Below are 19,629 nucleotides of genomic sequence, written 5' to 3'. Positions count from 1 at the left end.
ATCCTGCCACTTCTCCGGTGTCATTCAAACAGGTTTTGAGATTTTGGTATACATACCAGAAAGCCTCAACACTTACATCACTCTGACACATTTATTTTCTCGCCTGAGACTAAGGAAGTGAACTTTCGCTATGGTGGAAACCTGCTTCTTCCACAGGGCTGCGTGGCTCATCGGGGGCAACCTGGTCTCCGAGAGCATCAGGAGGCTCTGCTCCATGTCGTCGAGTGACTTTGTGTCCGCCTCCTCCTGCACTTGCTGGGAATTAAACACGCTGTAATCTGGAACAGAAGAGAGCAAAAGGGTATGGATCGGACTGCTCTGACAGAGCTATGTGGTTTCAGATCGTAGGCCTGGAGGAAGCTCGGCTGCAGTCCATTCTTGGCCCCTGCTATTGAGAAACCACCTCGTCCCACCCCGGCTCTCAATTTAGCCTCAAGTTCAATGATACTAATGTACCCCAAAGCACACAGATCAGACACTGAAGGCAGATGGTACAAATTTCTTCCCTGGGGAGAACAAAACTGACAGCCTACAAGCACTCAGACGGTGCAGCCTTGCTCCAGCTCCACTACATCAGCCCAGGCACATACCTGCGTTACTCAGCATCAGCACACTCAGCTGTTAAACCCCCTTACACCCACTCAAAAACTTTGCAGCATGGATAGTTTACCACTCTGCATTGCAAAAAAGCTCTATAAAGATAAAGGCAGCTTCAACCCTTCACAGCTGACATCAGAAGATCTGATCAGCTCTGGAGTAACAGCCGGCGGTCCCAGCTTTCCAGCTGGCTGAAATTTAAAGGAAGGGAAGAAAGACAAGCTCAGCTTCAGCCTTAGGTGCAGGCTACCAATATTACTGCTCACCTAGAAGGCTGGAAATAAATTTTATGTCATGAATTTCTTGAAAGTAAGCTCCATGAGGTAAATGGAGCACATTATAGTAAGATAGACATAAGAAGTGCAGCTGTGAAGCGAAGAAGTGAGATGTAAGTACACTGTATGAAAATTAAATTGCTGCAGAGACAGCCAGAAAAAACCTTTTCTCTTGATCCTCCCAGAATTTCTCCCCACCCAGCTCACAGCTTGTGTGTGTTTTTCCTGATAAATATTTCAAAAACCTAGGATAACGTGAGGCCTGGGGAGCCCTGTGCTGCCAGACACAGCGCTCTGTGAGGCGTTTTTAATTCTTACCTCCACAGAAAGCCTCCTAGCAGCGACGTGGCACAGCCACATCTACACGACCTCATACTAAACCAAACATGAGGGAGAACGGGAAACACCATGGGCTGCCCCACCTGCTTGATCGATTTCTGCCTCAACTTCCAGCTTCAGGTAGACATCCTCCAGAGTCGTCATGGAAACGCCGTAAGTAATAACGCCCAAATGGGAATGGGTGTCGAGATCAGAAAACAAGCCTGCAGACAGAAGTGAAGCACACTGGTTGCTCTGGGACAGGATCACAGCGTCCTCCTGAGAGACCTTCAAGCAAGCCAGATGCACTCCGCTTCCCTTAGGCCTTCAGACCGTAGTGTGTAAATGTGGCTACGTAAATGTGGCTACCTCATCTTGAAGAACACAGGTTATGGCACAAGAACCAAGGCGGGGACAGGCTCATTTTAGCACAGCACTTTTCATCCTATGTGGTTAGGAGGGAAAATGTGGTGTGTGGTGCAAGAAATCAGCATCCTCTTGAGCTCAGCACTGCCTCCTGGCTGGCTCCAAGAGCCCCTCTCCTAGGCACAGCACTGCAGGACAGCGCATCCCACCTAGATCTGTGCCCAGGTACAAAGAGATTTTACCAAAAAAAAAAAAAGAATAATTGCACATTCCAAAAAAAAAAAAAAGTCACCCAGATCTGTAAAGCCAGCTTAATTACGCAGGGGATCATGGATGATATGTGCAGCTTGGTGACCAAAATTAGGTACAGAGAGAGAGCGCTTATTAGTGCCTCAGGGTAAAAACCACTACCAGGCTCTTGCCAGGCCTATGAAGTGAAGCACTTGACAAAACGAGTAACTTCAGAGCCAATGCCACACTGAAGGGAAACACAAACTCATAAAATGGGAAGAGCTGCTGGACACCCAACAACACTCGCCAGGTCTCCCCAGTTGCTCCTGCTTCCGCTGCAGAGGCACATCCTAACCTCAGCTTCTCCTAAAAACAGTTTGGGGGAATTGAATCAATCTTGCATAAAGATGCTTCTTTTTCAGAAGTATGCACAGTGACTGCTAAAGGTAAAGCTAATAAATTATTAACTGGTTAAGTGTAACGGGAAAAGGGCATTTATGAAATATGAGCTGCAATCACATCCATATTGATTCCCCCTTAGCCTTTCCAATAGTGAAAAGGACACACTGTTTCTTCCATTTTCTGCTGGGAAACAAACAAGGAGCGCTGTGTACAATTAAAATCAGATAATTGCTGCCATCTAGTGAAACTAACACATTTGTTCCACACTCTCTTTCTATCAACAGTGAATTTCAATGCAGGGCCACAATGCTCTTTGTGGCTCACAACAAGGGGGATTATTGTAGGACTTTTCAGCTTCCTGCTGGAGGCCAGCCCTGGTCACTGAAATGTTCTGCAGTAAGAAGATGCTTGTGCCAGACAACGGGACTCTTGGACAACAGGGTCTTTTCACGTTTCTGCTACAGGCATCTCCTCAGCATCTGCACCACAGCCCCTTGAGGAACACAACAAGGTCCTCACTCGCCTGAGAAACTGGTGAGAGCTAAAGCAAAGACCTCGCTGACTGATCTTGAGCCAAACCACAGCCCAACAAGGAGCATGTATAAATGCACAAAGGCAGAAATGACCATTTGACAAGTACTGCAGGCTACAGCCATGCTTGATGGATTTCCCTTGGATGGCCATCCCACCCTGCACCAATACCTGCAAACTTGTCCATGTCCTTGAGTGGCAGGGTGTACACGAGCTGCTGGTCGGTCTCTTGGAGCAGGCTGGCTGTGGGTACGTGCTGTCTGATCAGTGAGGTTGTAGCTTCTGTGTTGCAATAGGCATCGATGTGCATGCTAAGAAAAGAAACACACAAGAAACTGGTTTTAAAAAGGCAGCTTTTGTCCTGATGCCCAGATCAGAAATATTAGCCTGCAGAGCACCACGCATTCAGAATATGATAAAAGGGTCCTTCTTGGGGTGGGGGTGCTGTCTTACTGATTTGCACAGAAAACAAAGACGGATGAAGTCACACAAAAAGAATACCTCAAGCGGTAGCCAATTCCCCATTTGGTTTTCAGAAAGAGAGAAGATCCAAGGCATTTTAACATCCCTTGAGAAATCACAGCTTTACGATCTAGAAACAGGAATCAAGAAGGCCCTTTGAGTGAGAGGACTGCCAAGGGGCCCCAGAACCCAGATAAGCCCTTCACGTAACGGTGCCTCCCTGGCTGCAGGAGCACCACCGAGGCTCGGTAACACAACCGTCGCTCGCGGACAGGGCCGCAGCAGGTCTCACCAGCAAGGATATCTGCCTCGTCCATGAAGTGAGTGCTGAAAACTGTCACGCGATTCGCTTTTCTGTTCTTCAGGAGGTTCCAGACGATGTGCCGCGAACACGGATCCATGCCTGCAGTCGGCTCATCCAGCAGCAAAACCTTTGTGCAAAAGGAGAAGCGTTTGCAAAGCCGTATCCGTGTGCAAGGTGCAGCCTCAGAAATCCTATCTAAATGACAGACACAGGTTTTTGGTTTGAAGCCTGCTAGTTATTTGCTCAAAATACACAGGAAACATCATATCTTCCCTTTGTTTTGAATAAACATATCTCCTGTTGTGACAAATGGAAAAATCATTCAGTAAGTTAATGCCATAATCTGTTTTATTCTATTTCAAGTGCAATTACATTTAGCTATGCATTGACTGTCTATTAAGGAACGCTTAAAATATATGCTTTTAAAATCCCAGTGAACTGTCAGATGTATCCTTTTTTAATACCTATCTAAAAGCAGCCCCAGTTCCTACAGGGCAGAAATAACAGATCTGTAACACAAGAGAGCTCTGTGGCTCTGCTCCCAAGCCAAGGGCTCGCGCTGCTTGCAGGAGAGTCTTGCTCAGATTTGCTGTTAGGGGCTAAATATTACCTGCCAGGAACAATATAAAGCTTCTCAGCTCTTTATTTCATAAAGAGATCAAATCCACAGCTACTACTAAGCTAATACTAAGGCATTAACACCTTCAGGCATGGAGGTTGGACTACTGAACCAAAATTACTTGGATTGTTTAAAACTAAAAATAAGGGGGGAAAAAAGTAACAGTTGCTCACAGTATCAACTTATGCATCTTACACGCTAAATGCATTAGTTGGTTTTGAGAAGAAACATCATCACTTCGGTGTGTTAGTAACACACAGCTGGGAGCACTTCAGTCACCCTCACCTTCGGGTTCCCAAGGACAGCAACTCCAACCGACAGCCGCCTCTTCTGCCCCCCACTTAACTTCTTAGCTTGATTGTCTTTGATAGGCTGCATATCCAGATCCAACAACACCTTCTGCACCTTTAAATGTAAGAAACAGATTTATTATTTTAAAACAAGGCTATTTTAAAGCCAGATTGCAATTTTTAGCATTCAAATTAATGCTAAGATTTTATATATTTTGTATGCATTTTAGTTTCCTACAAAAAAACGAACAGTTTAATCTTGTGAAAATATGTCTGTCTGTACTCTGCCTCCATCTGCTGTACTGTAAAGTAATATTCCCCTCCAAACCTGCCTTCAGGAAGCATCTGGGCAATGTAGGGTTATAGTCCTGTATAGGTTAAAAATGAACACATAAGACTGCATGTATAAGGCTGTCCAAGCGACTTACCTCTTGTATCAAGTCATTCTGAGGTATTCCCTTAATCGCAGCAAACAGGGAGAGATTCTCCTCCACGGTTAGTATGTCGAAGTGGATATCGGACTGGGGGCACACGCCTGCTATTCGCCGCACTTCAAGCATTTCATCAATTTCAGAGACTCGGTGCCCATAGACAGAGACAAACCCTGAAAAAAGCCCAAAACAATCAACTTACTTTTTTTTTCTTTCTTTTTTTTACAGGCAGCCAGAAAGCAGGCTGGCCTGGGTAGTTACAGAGGGGCATGAATTTCAAGTAGACTCTTTCAGACATTATCCAGAGAAAAAAGTTGGTGCATCTTGAGATAATCAGAAGGGACAATGGTTTTCAAAAGCAGGGTGGCCAAAGCTCCCGGCAGCGGGAAGCCTCACCGTCTGTCGGCGGACACAGCCCACAGAGGATGTTCATCAGGGTCGTCTTCCCGGTCCCGCTGTGCCCGAGCAGAGCCGTGATCTGGCCTTCGTAGATGTCGAAGGACAAATCTAGCCAACGAGGTGGACAGGAGAGAGAGGAGAGGTTGGTGATGAGCTCGTGGCACCCCAAGTGAGTTTGTGCCAGAGAGATGAACTCAAAAACTGACATATGGGGTAAGCCTTGCGCTCTGCTGGGAGGAACGCCCGGCCTCTGTGCTGTGCTGCGGCCTACCAGCGGGGTGGCCGCGGCCATGAGCGGCACGGGGCTTCATGCCACAGGGCAAGGAGAGGGCTGGGGCGATGGGGCAGGCAGGTCGTGCCGCCTGACGACAGGGGAGGAGGAGAAGTGACGGAGACAGTGTCACCAGGCTTTCTTTAGTGAGGGAAGGGCTCCTCTACCGGGGCACCGGTTTATAGATCACTGCCAAAACAGTGAGAAAAGGCGCACACAAGCACGTCTGGCATTCACGCTCCAAGTCCCCCCCCAGTAAAAGAAACCAAAAAGCCCAAACTGAAACACAAAAAGATCACTCAACAATCCAGCTATTGCTTCTCTGCACCTGATAAGCAGCTTAAAAGCTAAAATGTTCTTACTTCTGAGAGCCTCCACAGTTTCCCCTTTTTTCCTGAATGTTTTCTGAACACAGCTGATTCTGAAAGAAGACATGTCATTTTATAAGCTATTTTAGGATCTTTATATGTCGTTTTGAATGTTCAACACGCTGCAACAGTCACAGCAAGACGACTGTGCTAAAGTGGCACAAAACACATCTAAGAGCCATAGAGGCAATGCAAGAGACAGGACATCCTGTCACAGAACTTAATCATCTCCACCCTGGTATCAGAAAACTTTTCCTTGTTGCCTTCTTAGGCATTTCCTATAATGACAGACTAAATTATTTCACGTCAGTGTTTCTTTCACACAGTAGAATAGAAGCTTCCCAAGTTAGATAAGGGCACGGCTACTCCCCAGTAAATTCACAATCTGACAGAAGATTCAATAGACACAATGTGGAAAAGAGGTATTAATATAACGAGACTCTGAAGACATGATTACTGGCAGTTCTCCACCAAAATTAAGCAAAAGAAAACAGGTATTTTCTCTCTGAGAGGTAAAAGCCTTCCTTCCAGCCCTACTGCATTTCAAAACAAAAAACCAACATCACCAAAACCAAACACCAGTTTACCTGAAGGCACAACGTAAAGGATGGGTTTTGGAAGCCTGACCACCTTGCAAATGAGGTCGGGGATGAAATTATAAGTATGAAGAATGGGATGTGGAACAGGGTACAAAAGACAACAAAACCTGTATGTGCAAAGACAATGGGAGAATGATGGGGAGCTGGTGGAGAGACACTATGGAAAGAGTCCAGGAAAGATGAATAAGGCAAAAAATGACCACAGCATCCTCATGTGAACATTTCCATTAAAACTTCAACCTATGGCAGACACCCAAAGAGACATGGAGAGCACGGACAGCACAACACTCATTCTAGTCACTAAGCTCAAAAACTCATTTGAGATTAGTGGAGCCATAAGAGGAGTGAAAACAGAGTTTCTCAGCTCACGTGAGGCTATGCATTTGGACAGTGATGAAAACAAAAACTAAAGGAAAGATTCTCAAAATAATATCTGAGAAACACTAAAAACACAAGACAGTCCGGGTGCAAGACAACAGGCAACGCAAAATGAAGAGTGAATGATGAGACTAAGCACATCTATTTCGCAGTTTTGTTTTACCCTCTTGCCTATGACTGCTTGGTAAAACCACCATGAAGTTCCCCTCTTGTCTACGGAGAACATAACAGCCTTCGCAGAAACCTAGAATTCAGCTCTCTCTCCCCAAATGTGCGTTACCAGAAAATAAACTCTCCCAGCAGAGTAGGCGTTTCAGCATCTGCAATCACTTACGCCTCTCGCGGCCTCAGTGAGGCTGAAGGAATGGAAAACCGGCCGTTTTTGAGAGGACTCCAGCTGAAGGAATACAATACACAAACAAACCCTTTCTTTAAGCCCAGTGATTTACCCTTGGAGAGCATCCATGTAGCTGATGGTGGGGCTTCAATGAATATGGAAACTAGCTGTGCTGCGTGTGCGGAGAACTCTCCGCAATGCATACCATATGCTATTTGAATCAGCAGATTAGAGAAACAGAAGTAGTTTTGAAATTACAAATTAAACATCGGAGACTCAGGTGATCTGCTAAACTGCACGTGGGGCAGGAATCATACCTGATGGCTTCCTTTCCCTGAAATTCGGAAGGCACAGGTTCAACCATCTCACTGCAACTTAAATTGCCATTGATGCTGCTCTCGTACAGTTCCTTGTAATTTTTTCTGTGCTTTGACCAGAACGAGGGCTTCATAAAGAAAAATGATGATCGGCGTAGTCCATACTCCCCTAGGTAATACAGGAAAAAAGAAAACTTCTTAACTATAACTGTAAATATTCCTCAGCTTTTGGGATTTGGCTATAAAAGCTATGAGCTATCCTGCTAAAAGTTTAGGAGCCAGCCCACATCCAAATTCTGGAGGGACTACACCCGCCAAGTCCACATTATCTGTATTTAAACCATGGTTTCCATCAGTGCTGCTAGCAGGTCCTGGATTTGTTAAATATTTCAACAGATGTGCAAATCTCTTCTTATCTGAGAAAAATCTCCAGTGCTGAAGGAACGGTAACTTAACTACATGCACTAGAAAGCCATGGAGATCACAGGCAAAGGCAGCGGAAGGGCTTAACCCAGGCGTTAGTCACACAAGGAACAATTTCATTCTACGTTTCATGTTCAATTACTGCTGTCACAAGGAAAGGTTTGGAACAGGCAAAGTAGTCTTCATTTTTTTTATCCCATATGAACAAATTGCAAAGGCTAAGACCCAAGCTAGCCTAGTAAGGAAGCCTTTTAGAAAGATGGAGACAAGGTTTGGCTGCCACACAGAAAGACCATCAATTCTAAGCATGCTAATACTTCCTCCTCCCGTCTCGCAGTTTCACAGAATATAAATTATTTCAGCTAAAAGTATCCCGAGTCACAGTTTAAACTTTACTTGCAAAGAACAGCACCATCTCCTTTCTCCACAGCTAGAATCAAACCAAACACTGCATGCCAACACTGCGGGAAGGAGGAAAGGACCCAGGAGTTCAGAAATACCACCCAGCTCCACCAGAGATTTCAACCAGAGGGCTCAGTATTTTGGGAATTCATGACATTAACACAGTTCAGTTCCATTTCTCTCATGAACATACCTGGAATAACCTGATCAAGGTAGACAGCTACAAGCAGATAAAATATGCTATCCAGCACCAGTAAGATAAGTGAGATAAAGAGTGGGTAAGGACCATGACTTAGATTTGAGAATGTTGCACCATCTTCATAATCTTCCAGATGCATGACCTGCCAACAAATATGCACGGACCGAGATGTTACACACCCATATTGTATCAGCTTGGCAAGGCACAACAAGAAGGGTGCAGAATGTAGCAACAGAAAAAATCGAAAAGTGACCAAGATCACTGCAACAACATAAAGAATAAAGTTGCTTGATGGTGCGCTGTATTTTACTTGATATTAAAATTGCCAGGGGAAGCTATTAAGGCATGCATTTTTCCCCACCATCTGCTTATTAAATAAATAAATCAAACTTTTAAAGAATATCTCTATGACTACCTATCAAAAATGACGCAAGACAAATGAGCACTACGAAGCTGCAGTCCAAGCAGAAGGTTCTTTACCTGTGCGACACCAATCAAGAAGCTGCACTGGCACAGGGGGCTGAGAACCCACACGAAAGACTTGGGGAAATCTTCCAGCAGGACGACATTCAGGCCCACAAATCCAAAAGCCAGCGTGGCCAAGAACTCAACTATACCCACGTGCTTTGACTTTTTAAATAGAGGTGTCAACATAAGTGCAAAGAATACCTAAGAACAGATTAAAAAAGAAAGGAGCAATATGTTAAAAAATATATTAATACAAGGTATAGAAAATTAAATTAGAAAGACCACAGCTTCATTTTGCCTCTGCTAATCAAACAATTTTCCTGGTACAGCCACTACAACATTTACCCAAGTTCCTTCAAAAACAGACAGTCATGAGCAACAGATTTCCCAAGGATACTAGGTGATGGCACAGAAAAGAAACTGAAACCAGAGAAATAGGGAGCCATGCTGCTGAGTGTGTGTGTACATTCCAGTTAGTAACCCCCCCTTTTTTTTTGTGACAGATCATAAGCAACCAATGTAAAAATATTTGTTTATGAACTCAGACATGCAATTTGTTGTATAAATCAATTCTCTGTTACTTAGGGCTTTAACATTACACTTGCCCTAAGAAAGCGATGTTTGTTCCAGACTGTTTAGTAGAGAGAACAAGTTCAGAGGGGATAAAACCTGTGGATGGGATGGCCAAATTCAGCAGGACCAGGTGTACTTACTGAAGAGATGCCATACAAGAAAAAAAGGAGAAATATCACAAAGGCGCTGCTCTGGGGAAAGAGCGAGGAGGCCGTCGCAATCACCGCCATGAGAATGGACATGACGAAGATCAGACTCGTGTACAGAAGCACCCAGGAAAGCCTATGAGCAAAAGTGGAAAAAAGGAACAGAAAGCAGTGAATGAATTTGCAGCCTGAACTACTCACATGCAAAACCAGCTAAAACTACAATTCTTTCACATTCCGGGCAGCTGCACCACAGGCCAGGCTTGCAACAAAACAAGAGCCCCTAAATGAAAAGGGCTCTTGTAAACGTCCCTGAGACTGTTCTGAGCATCAGGGCACAGACATCAGCACCCGCTGCTTCCAGAAGATGAACAATTGGACGATTCATGATTTTTAGTTTTTTTTTTTTTTTGAACTTGCATGATTAATTTCCTAGTTTAACCAAAAGAGGGTAACTGAGCAGTAGGTTTCAATAATTAAAGAATTTCTATTTAAAATTTAACACACTAGTCATTCCAGTAGCTGCGCCAGGTAATAAAATCCTTCCCTTTTCGACAGCGGTGTTGCAAGCCTGTGAGCAACCCTGACCTCAGCAAACAGATGCAGTTTGTAAGCAGGTAGTAAAAATAACGCATTTCCTCCCAAACATGTTTCTGATTTTTTTTTTCCAGTGGCCTACAGAAGCTGCATTACCAGATCACACCCATTTCACCCGGGGAGTCCCCGAAGCAGAAAGGTAAAACACTTTTCTCAACATCCGCAATGCTCAAGAGCGACACGTGCAGCCTGCTACCGCAGCCGACCAGCACGGCCACAAAGGATCCAACCCGTGGGAAATGAGGTTTGTCACCAAGGAGGCACCGCAGAAAAACAGAACCGAACGTCAGGAAAGGGCTTTGGTACAGAAACACAACAAAAACAACCAGGAGGAAAAAAAGACAGCCGCAGCTGGCTGTTATGGTGCAGTGGGGCACGATGCTAAACTGCTGTAGGCAACTGCTGGGAAGCAGAAAGCAAACCCCTTTTTATCACTACAATTATCAATGTTTTTGAATTAGTATGTGCTCTTATTTGGAAAAAAAACACACAAAGCCAACTGCTTTGTGGTACGTACGACAAATTTCCTCACAGTAAGAAAGCAAATTAAAACTTGTTGTTTAGACTGCTCTTCGTGGCACGTTAAAATTATAGAGTTAGATTGGCTTAATTATGTGTTGGGGAAATGCTGCTGATAGGCTCCGAAGAAAGACTGCGGGTTACCTGTTGATCCTCCAGGAAAGGAGTTACTGAGCCAAAGTGCTGACAACGATAAAAGCAAACTACATAAAAACACCATGCTGCAACTCCTTTAATCCCTCCAAATCTGGCACTACTTGGTATGGATAAATGCAGCAGCATTACTCTGGTAGTTATTTACTGAAACATTCCTATTTTTATGATATCACATCTCTATGTTAGACTTTGCCAAGCACCTCACCTTTAAGCTGCTGCAATATTAATTTGATTAAGTGAATACAATTGGTAAACTGAAGGTAGGATAGCAGTTTTACTAGAAAGTGTTTTTTTTATATTTCTTCTTTAAAGAATGGGCTATACCAAATACTCACGTACCAAAAGGCAGTATCATGAAGTCCCAATATTTTTAAGAATTCCTTTAACTTCCTCTCCTTTTCTGCCACTATATGAATCGCCAAATAATATCCAAATGGTGAGAAAGCAATTACTAGGTAAATTAAAATGATGGCGCGAGGAAAGTTGTCGATTTCCACCACCGCTGCCTCTCCCATAACCGTTGCTCTCGTCAGCTCGAGCTGCTCCCAAACAGATTGATTGGTCCTCAGCTGCGAGGAAAAGGAAGAGCTGTTTTAATGCTGTGGCTGGTTTCACGGCCTTGCACCGAGCAGCAGCACAGGCGCCTGCCACCGAGCCCTGCAGTTAACGCCCGCTCTGATGCATTGGGCTCATCTGGACACAAGGACGAACGCCCGTGTTATTCAGCAGGACAAGAACATTTCTGTATAAAATATGGCAAAACACGTGAAGCAGTCTGCCAGCTCGTCGGACTCAAGCTAATTTTTGGTATGGCATTGTACAGTTAATATACAACATCGCAAAAAACTCAGAACTGAGGCAGCTCACGGAGCCAAGCCCCAGTGGTTTCGTTGCGTTATCTGTTCGGACTGACCTGTATAATTGCCGCATCGATGCAGGCTTGCAGAGCTGTAAATCCTGAGCTCCAGTATGTCACCGATTCGCAACCCTTCCGCAGGTTGGAGCAACTGGCTGCAGAGTAAGTAAGGTGCTTTGAAGAGCAAGCAGCTGGACTTGCAGCTGCCCCAGCCCCAACATAAAGACGGTGCAGCTTGAGGCCGCACCTTCTAAGAGGTGGAAACAGCTTCCAAAAAATGACACACACACACACACACTATCAAACCAACCGAGAAAAAAGAGGGTCTGATTTTCCAGTTCATCCCCTTACGGAGTATGTATAAGCGAGGCATAGTTTACCTCTCGATTCCGTGTACACAGAAGTCATAGCCACCGTATCGGGAAACCTCAGCTGGTAGGACATGGCATCGTTGAACACGACGCCCACAAAGTTCGAGGGTTTGAAAGCACTGGCCTCTTGCAGCTCCTCTTCGCTTAAATATTCCTCCGTGATGATGCCTGTGAGACGGAAGAGATTATCATGTTGACTTAGGTAACGGTGCAACAGGAAGAAAAACTGTGCAACGCTGTTTATTAAAAAAAAAAAAAAGCCATGCTAATCATTAATGATTTATTTGGTTTGGGATATATATAGAACTGTATTTTTGTCCTAGTAAAGGAAGAATTTTCCTGAACAGGAACCTGTAAGACTGAAGCTCAGTACTGGGGTGGGCAATATAAAGGGAAATGTGAATTCCCCTTCTGAAGGCCCTTGAGTTTTCCCCCCAGTCCTTTCTCCCCACCCTTCATGCTCCAGCAACTTCCCTGCCCCACATCTCCACCACCTGCCCAACGTTTTGTCCTCGGGTACCACTGTGTTTCAAGACGGGCAGATTAACTGGGGCAGAGGGCTACGTGTTAAGACAAGAGGGTATTCTGCCACCGACTTCAGCAGAGGACTGCAGCTCTCTGCATGCCAAGAGAAGCCGCAGTTTTTAAGGGAGATGGACTGCGAAGGCAGAAAGCAGATGAGGATACCCGTAATGAAACGCAGGCATCAGGCTGTGCTGCTTCTCAGCGGTACCTTTGAAGTGCAAATAACACCAGGAAGAGATTGAAAGATACCAAACTAAAAATACATCAGAATGGTTTGGGATATATCAGTTCCGACTAGATGTGTCAGCTGTGCACAGCACTTTAAATATATATATATGTACTTTTCAAAAGAAAAGGTGAGAGTGTTAATTGGCATCATTAAAAAAAAAAAAAAAAAAAAAAGTTGTTTTGATAGCATCTACGGGATAGAAAACTCAACCTAAAATATCTGCAGAACAGCATCATCTCCTGAATTTGCACTGGGATGTCACGGACAGGTGTAACCAGCCATAGGGTGGTTCAGGGGCTTTTTGCGCTCTGCATTTGGGCCCTCTGAAACCCTTTTTTGTAGCCATAAAACACTCATTGTCTGCAACAGGAGGATGGGAACCACTTGCAGGAGGCAGTGCCAGAACATTTGCCAACAAAGCAAAAACTGCCTTCACAGTCTGTTCTCTATCTGTGATGGAAAAGCAACACTTTTTATCTTATCATTAGCAGCAAGAGCGAGCTCCCTCTCTAAACATAAGCCACAGAGTGAGATATGTTCAGAAAAAACAACTGCTTAGTTCCAAGTACCGTCTTCGAAGTTATCAAAAGCCACCTTCTTCATGATTTCTCGGGCCATTCTGGTGGGCGGCGTGTATCCGACGACAAAATTCACCAGCATGGAGGTGTCCAGAGTACCGAGGTTGGTGTTGGAGATCTCGCCGTACTTCCTGTGCGGATGCATCATGCTCATCAGAATGAGCCAAAACAAGAAGAAGAGTGGGAAAAGGATCTCCTGCACAAAGAAGGAAGAGACGAATTAAAACTTCCAAGAGCAGCTGTAGAAACAAGAATTACCAATAATTTGTCTGAGTTATACAAAGCTTAGACAAGAGACTGTGGGCTTAATTACTTGATTGTAAAGTTCCCTGAACATTCTCGAAAAGTTCCCTGAATGTCCTCAGTGTAACAGTGATTTCAATGCCAAATCCTTCTCTGGCACTGAAGCAGGATTTTAATCGCATGCATTGGTAACTTGAGAAGCCATTTTATGATACAAAGGGATAATTCTGCATGCTTCAAATATCAGCAAGCTTATGCTCTTTGGAAAGAAACAAAACAACCCACAATCCATTAAACAATTAGTCAAACATTGTACTGACTCTTGTTCACCTCAAAACTCATTGTACATATCACCTGTGCAATGGCTAAACAGTTACAATAGAAAAATCTTCTGGAGAGGTCTAGTCCTGCTATCCTGGCCAGTTCTGACCTCTAGGAGGGGTGCAAATGTTTTTGAAAATGCAGTGAGATTGCATTATTAATACAAGGATATATTCTGCATAATGCTTATATTCTTGGGAAAATTTTCCAGCCAAAGGATCATGAAATTCTTTATGAAAAAGCCTATTTCAAACCAAAACTCAGAGCAGACCACGAAGCTTCAGAAATATTGTTATAAAACTGAGCATTGCCCTCGACTCAGGAACCACTTCAGTGCAGAATAACCGCAGACAGGCAGCCAGCAGCCAGCCAGCACTCCGCTCACCTGAACGCTGCTTTTTTTTGTCCTACATTTAACAAGCCAGTTCTTGAACAAGAGAGCTCTGGTTTGCCTCCATACTCCTGCTTCTCTCGGAGCATGTGGTGCCATTTTTCAAGTCTTAAGAAAAAAAAAACAACAAAACAACAACAAACTAACATGAAGTAACAAGATAATTTAAAAAGCAAAAGCCAGGCAGCTGCATCATTTAGTATCTCTAAAAATGTCCACTAGCATGTATGTTAGATGCCTGCTACATCAAGAGATTGATAGTACTCATTTCCAACAAGAGGGCACATTGGCTGGGGGAGACCTCGGGATGTCATCTGAGCGATCCCCACCCAAAGGCAGGGTCAGCTCTACGCAAGCTCATGGGATCCAAGCCAAACCGGGCTTATTTTCGTTTTATGACATACAAATTAAAAACAAAAGTACTTATCTCAGAACATAATTCTTGTGTCCAAGATGGGAGCTGAGGGCAGCCAGCCAGACCGACGCATCAAAAAACAAGAGACACCTCACCCCAGGCTAACTGTTCAATTTACCATGAGCAACCCCTTTTACTCCTGGAGCGGATCCAGCACTATTTATTCTCCTAATTTACCTTTTCATTAGGCCAGCTGCACGCTGCACTGGTGCTGAACGGGAGCTTTTGGAAAAACTGAAGACGACTGAAGTTGCTCTTCCCGTTCCACCAAGATGTAGCTGGTGAGCAGCTGCCTTTACCCCCAGCAGGCTGCTGTCAGCGGCTCGGGGTCACGGTTCCGTGCACGTCCCTCTCCATCTCCTCACCTGCAGGTGGAAATACAATCGTGAGCTGCTCAGCACCGACAGCAGAATGGGTGCAGGGTTCCACCGGGCCTGATGACTGAGCTGCTCCAAGCAGCTGTCACCACCACTTCCAGCTCCACATGTCCCACCTGCTGCAATGCCTACAAGCCACAGGTGAGCGACTGCATCTTTTCTCAACATTTCGCCCAAAACCCAGTCTTAAATGTTAAGAATTTATCTGCATTCCAGGCTTTTTCGTTACCGACACTTCTCCAACAAGCAGACTCCTGTTTTTGGTGACTGCACGCTGGGAGCAGCTCTGTAGCAGGACATGCTTTCTCTGTTATCTTTCAGACAACACACGGTTTAAGCTTCCTCCCTCAGCAGCATATTAATATGGAAATCTATTTTTGGAGTGCTGGCCTCATCTAACTGAAGAAACACATGAGGTTGCTCAGATGTCAGCACTGCTGCCATCAGCTCAGCTTGAAACACTCCGAGCAAACTGCTCATATGCGGACAGCGGCATCGGAGCACGTGTATCCGATAAGAAAAGAGGGGTAAAGCCAGCTGCTGCCACCAAACCTACCGCGTGCCCCTTCCTCAAGCTCAGTGCAGGTGGACTGCAGCAGTGGGGTTGGGGTCCTGCATAGGGCCGTGGCTGTAGCAGGCACCAGCGGCTCAAGGACCTGCAGGAGAGCCGCCAGCACAGCGCTGAAACTGATGCCTTGGAAGGGAGCCCGCCTACCGCCTCGAGTGCTTCCAGTAAAAGCCCAGGGAACCTACTTTAAAAATTAATGTTTCTTTGATTAAAAAAAAAAAAACACTTAAATACCAATTTATGCTAATAACTAACCTTGTGGGAGATTGCATACATCATCTCTAGATACCCTCAACCAAAAAATAATGCAAAATGGTGGCAGAGACATGTAGAAACAATCCAGAAGAGCAGCTGTCGCATATAGGTCATAAAAACCAAAGTGCTTCTTCCCTCTGCTCGCAACACTCTTTGTTAAGTGCCTGGACTTCCACTGTTTGCTCTCAGGAGCAGATTTTAAGAGCACTTACAAGAGGAGAAGCTCCACTGAGGTCCTTACCGAATGTTACGCGGCTGCATTAAAGCAGCAAACCCTTCCCTCAGTCCCACTTCACTATTTTAATGAAATACAGAAAACTGACAGAGCTGATTTAATCACATTCAACCACCGAGGCCATTTGCTGCTTCTTTAATTATTTTCTACCCATCAATAAAAAAAAAAGAGAACCCAAACCAAAAAAAAAAAACCAACACCAACAATAGCAATTCCACATCTTCATTGGAACGCTTCCATCCTTCAATTTACATCGCTTAGGTTAGAGGGAGAGTCGTTTTAAAATTGCTAATTCATTTCTTGGTACTACATCTGCCATCTCCAAAGAAGCTGGTGAGGCTACGTAACACGCTACTGAGAGCGCTGAGGAACCAGCACTTGAATGGTGAAGAACCACAGCTGGGTGAAAAAGCCTCCCCAAAAAGTCCAGGCCAGGAAAATGAACACGTAGGCTGAACAGGAAAAGAGAAAGGCTGCCAAGGCATTTATCTGAGTAAGTGCAACAGACAAAATGAAAAGATTCTTAACCTGCAAATGTCCCCATCAATTTAGCCACTTCCCTGTGGCCTTGCGCTGATAGGAGAAGCGGCTGAAACACAACTGCTCGTGGGCATCTCAAGGAAATTACTGCATTCATACTTTAATTCCACACTGCAGATGCTTGTGCTTCTTACAGGGGGAAAAGGACGATCAGCTAATAGGAAGGCTTCCCTCTCTTCCCTGGACATCAAGCTCACAATCCTCTTTAAGGGTCAACCTCTATGCTCGACAGCTGCATGTCACATTTGGTTTTAATTTTTTAGGTAAAAAAGGGGGAGCCTCAGCCAACTGAGCTGTGGCTCCAGGAAAACAAAGTCTATCAGTGAACAACAATACCTGCAGAAAGGCAAGAGCACAAGATCTCGTTGAAAGAAGACAATAGCTTAAACGATACTTAAGAAAAACTCCAGATGTGCTCTTTACTGGTCTTACACCATTTCAGCTAAATGCTAAATTTATGCTTATTAAAAAAAATAAAAATAAAAACCGGGCTGAATTTCCTTCCTGGCCCGAAGCCCCAGGGAAGCAGCTGTTTCTCGGGCTGGCGACCCCAAGCGCCCCCCAAAAGCCCCCAGCGCAAATCCCCCAGCTCGGGGGGCGCTGCCTGCGGGGGTCCGGCCCCCCCCGGCCCCTTCCCGAGCGGGTCCCTCGCGTCACGAACAAATGCGGAGCGCAATACGCGGTGCACAATGAAATAAGCAGTGCATAAGGAAAGAACGCAGAACGAAATAAACACGCCACAGCATTTACTAGACAGCGATGACGCGCACAGGTGCAGCAAAACTCCTCCTCTTCCTTCCTTTTTTTTTCTTTTTTTTTCTTTTTTTTCTTTTTTTTTTCTTTTTTATTTTTTTTCCCTTTTTTTTCCCTTTTTTATTTTTTTCCCTTTTTCCCTTTTTCATTTTTTTTCCCTTTTTTTTTTTTTTCCTTTTTCTTTTTCCCTTTTTCCCCTCCTCCCTCCCCCCCCCTTGTTATACCCCTTCCCCACCTCGGGGGTCGACCCCCCCCCCCACCCGGTGCAGCCACCGCCGCCCCCCACCTCCACCCGCAGCGGGGATGCCCGCTCCCCCCGGCACTCACCGGCTCGGCCCGGCTCGGCTCGGCTCGTCTCGGCTCGTCTCGGCTCGGCCCGGCTCGGCTCGGCTCGGCTCGGCCCGGGAACGCCGCGTTTGCAGCGGGGCCGCAGCTCGGGGCCGTTCCGTGCCGTAGCCGCCGCCCCGGGGCGGAGCGGGGCGGAGCGGAGCCGCCCGACCGCGCATCCCCGGGGGGTCCCGGGGGAGCCCCTCGTGGAGCCGCCCCGCCGCTCGGAAGGCGGGGAGAGCCAAAAAAAATGGGGTGCTGGGGGGATGCCGGGGTGTCCTCAGCACGCCCCGGGGGTTTAGGGGCGAGAGGGAGCCGCCGTGATTGATCCCGCGCCGCTGCTTCCTACCTGCTCGGGGAGAGCTCCGCTGCCTGCTCGCGTTATCAGAAATGGAATTAAAGCGTTGGCAGCGCTGCCCTGCATGCCGACGCTGAGTTCTGGCTGGGTGTCGTCGCCCGCCGCGGCTCGCTGGCGCGTGATGGCTCCCGCCGAGCCCTTCCCTCTGCGGCGAGCGCTCTCGCCATCCTCGGGCCAGGCCTTCGCCTTAGCCCATGCCCGGCCGCGTGCTGCCCAACGGGATGCTCGGACATCCAAAACGCCGAGGCCCGAACGGTCGCAGCACGGCGAGAGCGATCTGCCTCCCAGTTCCTGGGGGCGGCCGAGCTGCAAAGGGAAGGCAGGGGTGTCGCGGAGGGCTGCGGCAGGGACGCCGTGGGTGTCTGCAGCTCCCGGTGCTCCAGCAAGCACCGGCTGCGGGCAGCAGCCTCTCCCCCGGGAGAGCGCGGCGTTGGGTGGGGGATGTTTGGAGCCAGCGCTTGGAAGCCTCTGCCAGAGCTGGGTTTGTGCACCTGAGGAGCTGCACGAGCATCGTGTACGCCTGCACTGAAGTGCAGCAGTGTAATGACAGCCTGGGCTCAACATTGCTACTTGAGATCAGGAGTCTGCATCCATGTCCGGAAGAAGAAAAAAGATCTCAAAGCACCATATTTAAGCAGCAAGCTCGGTTTACAGGTGTGGCTAGCATGGCCATGCAGAAGCCTTTGCATTCACACTTTTACCTGCACTGACTGGAAATATCCACAACTCATCATGTACCTTCTGCAGGTTTTGCTCCCTGTCGCGTTCCCCCCGGACCCCTGGCACCTCTCCCCACCTCCCCTCCGCTCCCTGCTGCCGCCAGCCCCAGAGCAGCAGAAATCCCATGGGCTGCGATGGACAGGTTTTGGGGAGCTGGTTTTGGGGAGCTGGTTTAGGGAGTTGGTTTTGGGGGAACGAAGAAGCTGCTTCCACCAGGTGTCCTCTGAGAGCAGTGTGGCTCTGGGCTGGGCAGCATAGGGGCCAGGCTTTTCGGGATACCTCACACACACAAAATGATCAAATTCCACCTGATCTCTATGCTAGCAATCCCTTAGGGAAAAAAAAAAAAAAAAAAAACAAAAAAAAAACAACCATCTGAAAGGCTTGTTTTAACTGGAAACATTTTTTCTTCTTGTTTCCACCTTAACAAAGAGCAGTAGATACAAGCAATCTAATTTAAAAAATACCCTTTCTTTTGCTTAATGAATACTGAGTAAATACACTGGCACAACTCGAGCTTCAATAAAAAAAAATAAAAACAAAAGCAAACTTCTTATCGTCATCCAACTAGCATTAAATAGCAGAGAAG

General features: G+C 46.2%; 1 protein-coding gene across 1 annotated transcript in view; it reads right to left on the bottom strand.

Annotated features, from left to right (window-relative positions):
- The window catches only part of ABCA5 (ATP binding cassette subfamily A member 5), a 32,256-nt gene extending 14,231 nt beyond the window's left edge, over positions 1-18,025 (bottom strand). The window contains exons 1-20 of the mRNA XM_080560342.1: positions 17,963-18,025; positions 15,085-15,272; positions 14,487-14,600; positions 13,529-13,733; positions 12,215-12,373; positions 11,892-11,989; positions 11,318-11,547; positions 9,701-9,842; positions 9,000-9,188; positions 8,514-8,661; positions 7,496-7,664; positions 5,859-5,917; positions 5,223-5,333; positions 4,824-4,999; positions 4,391-4,510; positions 3,475-3,613; positions 3,222-3,312; positions 2,892-3,031; positions 1,295-1,414; positions 77-278 (exon numbers count right to left, since the gene is read on the bottom strand). Of these exons, the coding sequence (XP_080416468.1) occupies positions 77-278; positions 1,295-1,414; positions 2,892-3,031; positions 3,222-3,312; positions 3,475-3,613; positions 4,391-4,510; positions 4,824-4,999; positions 5,223-5,333; positions 5,859-5,917; positions 7,496-7,664; positions 8,514-8,661; positions 9,000-9,188; positions 9,701-9,842; positions 11,318-11,547; positions 11,892-11,989; positions 12,215-12,373; positions 13,529-13,733; positions 14,487-14,591 (2,603 nt within the window). The 5' untranslated portion in view covers positions 14,592-14,600; positions 15,085-15,272; positions 17,963-18,025. The remainder of the gene's footprint in view (positions 1-76; positions 279-1,294; positions 1,415-2,891; positions 3,032-3,221; positions 3,313-3,474; positions 3,614-4,390; positions 4,511-4,823; positions 5,000-5,222; positions 5,334-5,858; positions 5,918-7,495; positions 7,665-8,513; positions 8,662-8,999; positions 9,189-9,700; positions 9,843-11,317; positions 11,548-11,891; positions 11,990-12,214; positions 12,374-13,528; positions 13,734-14,486; positions 14,601-15,084; positions 15,273-17,962) is intronic.
- Positions 18,026-19,629: the final 1,604 nt, after the last annotated feature.

This window comes from Anser brachyrhynchus (assembly GCF_964034855.1).
Source record: "Anser brachyrhynchus genome assembly, chromosome: 18".
Taxonomy (NCBI): domain Eukaryota; kingdom Metazoa; phylum Chordata; class Aves; order Anseriformes; family Anatidae; genus Anser; species Anser brachyrhynchus.
This window is presented reverse-complemented; position numbering and strand designations above follow the sequence as displayed.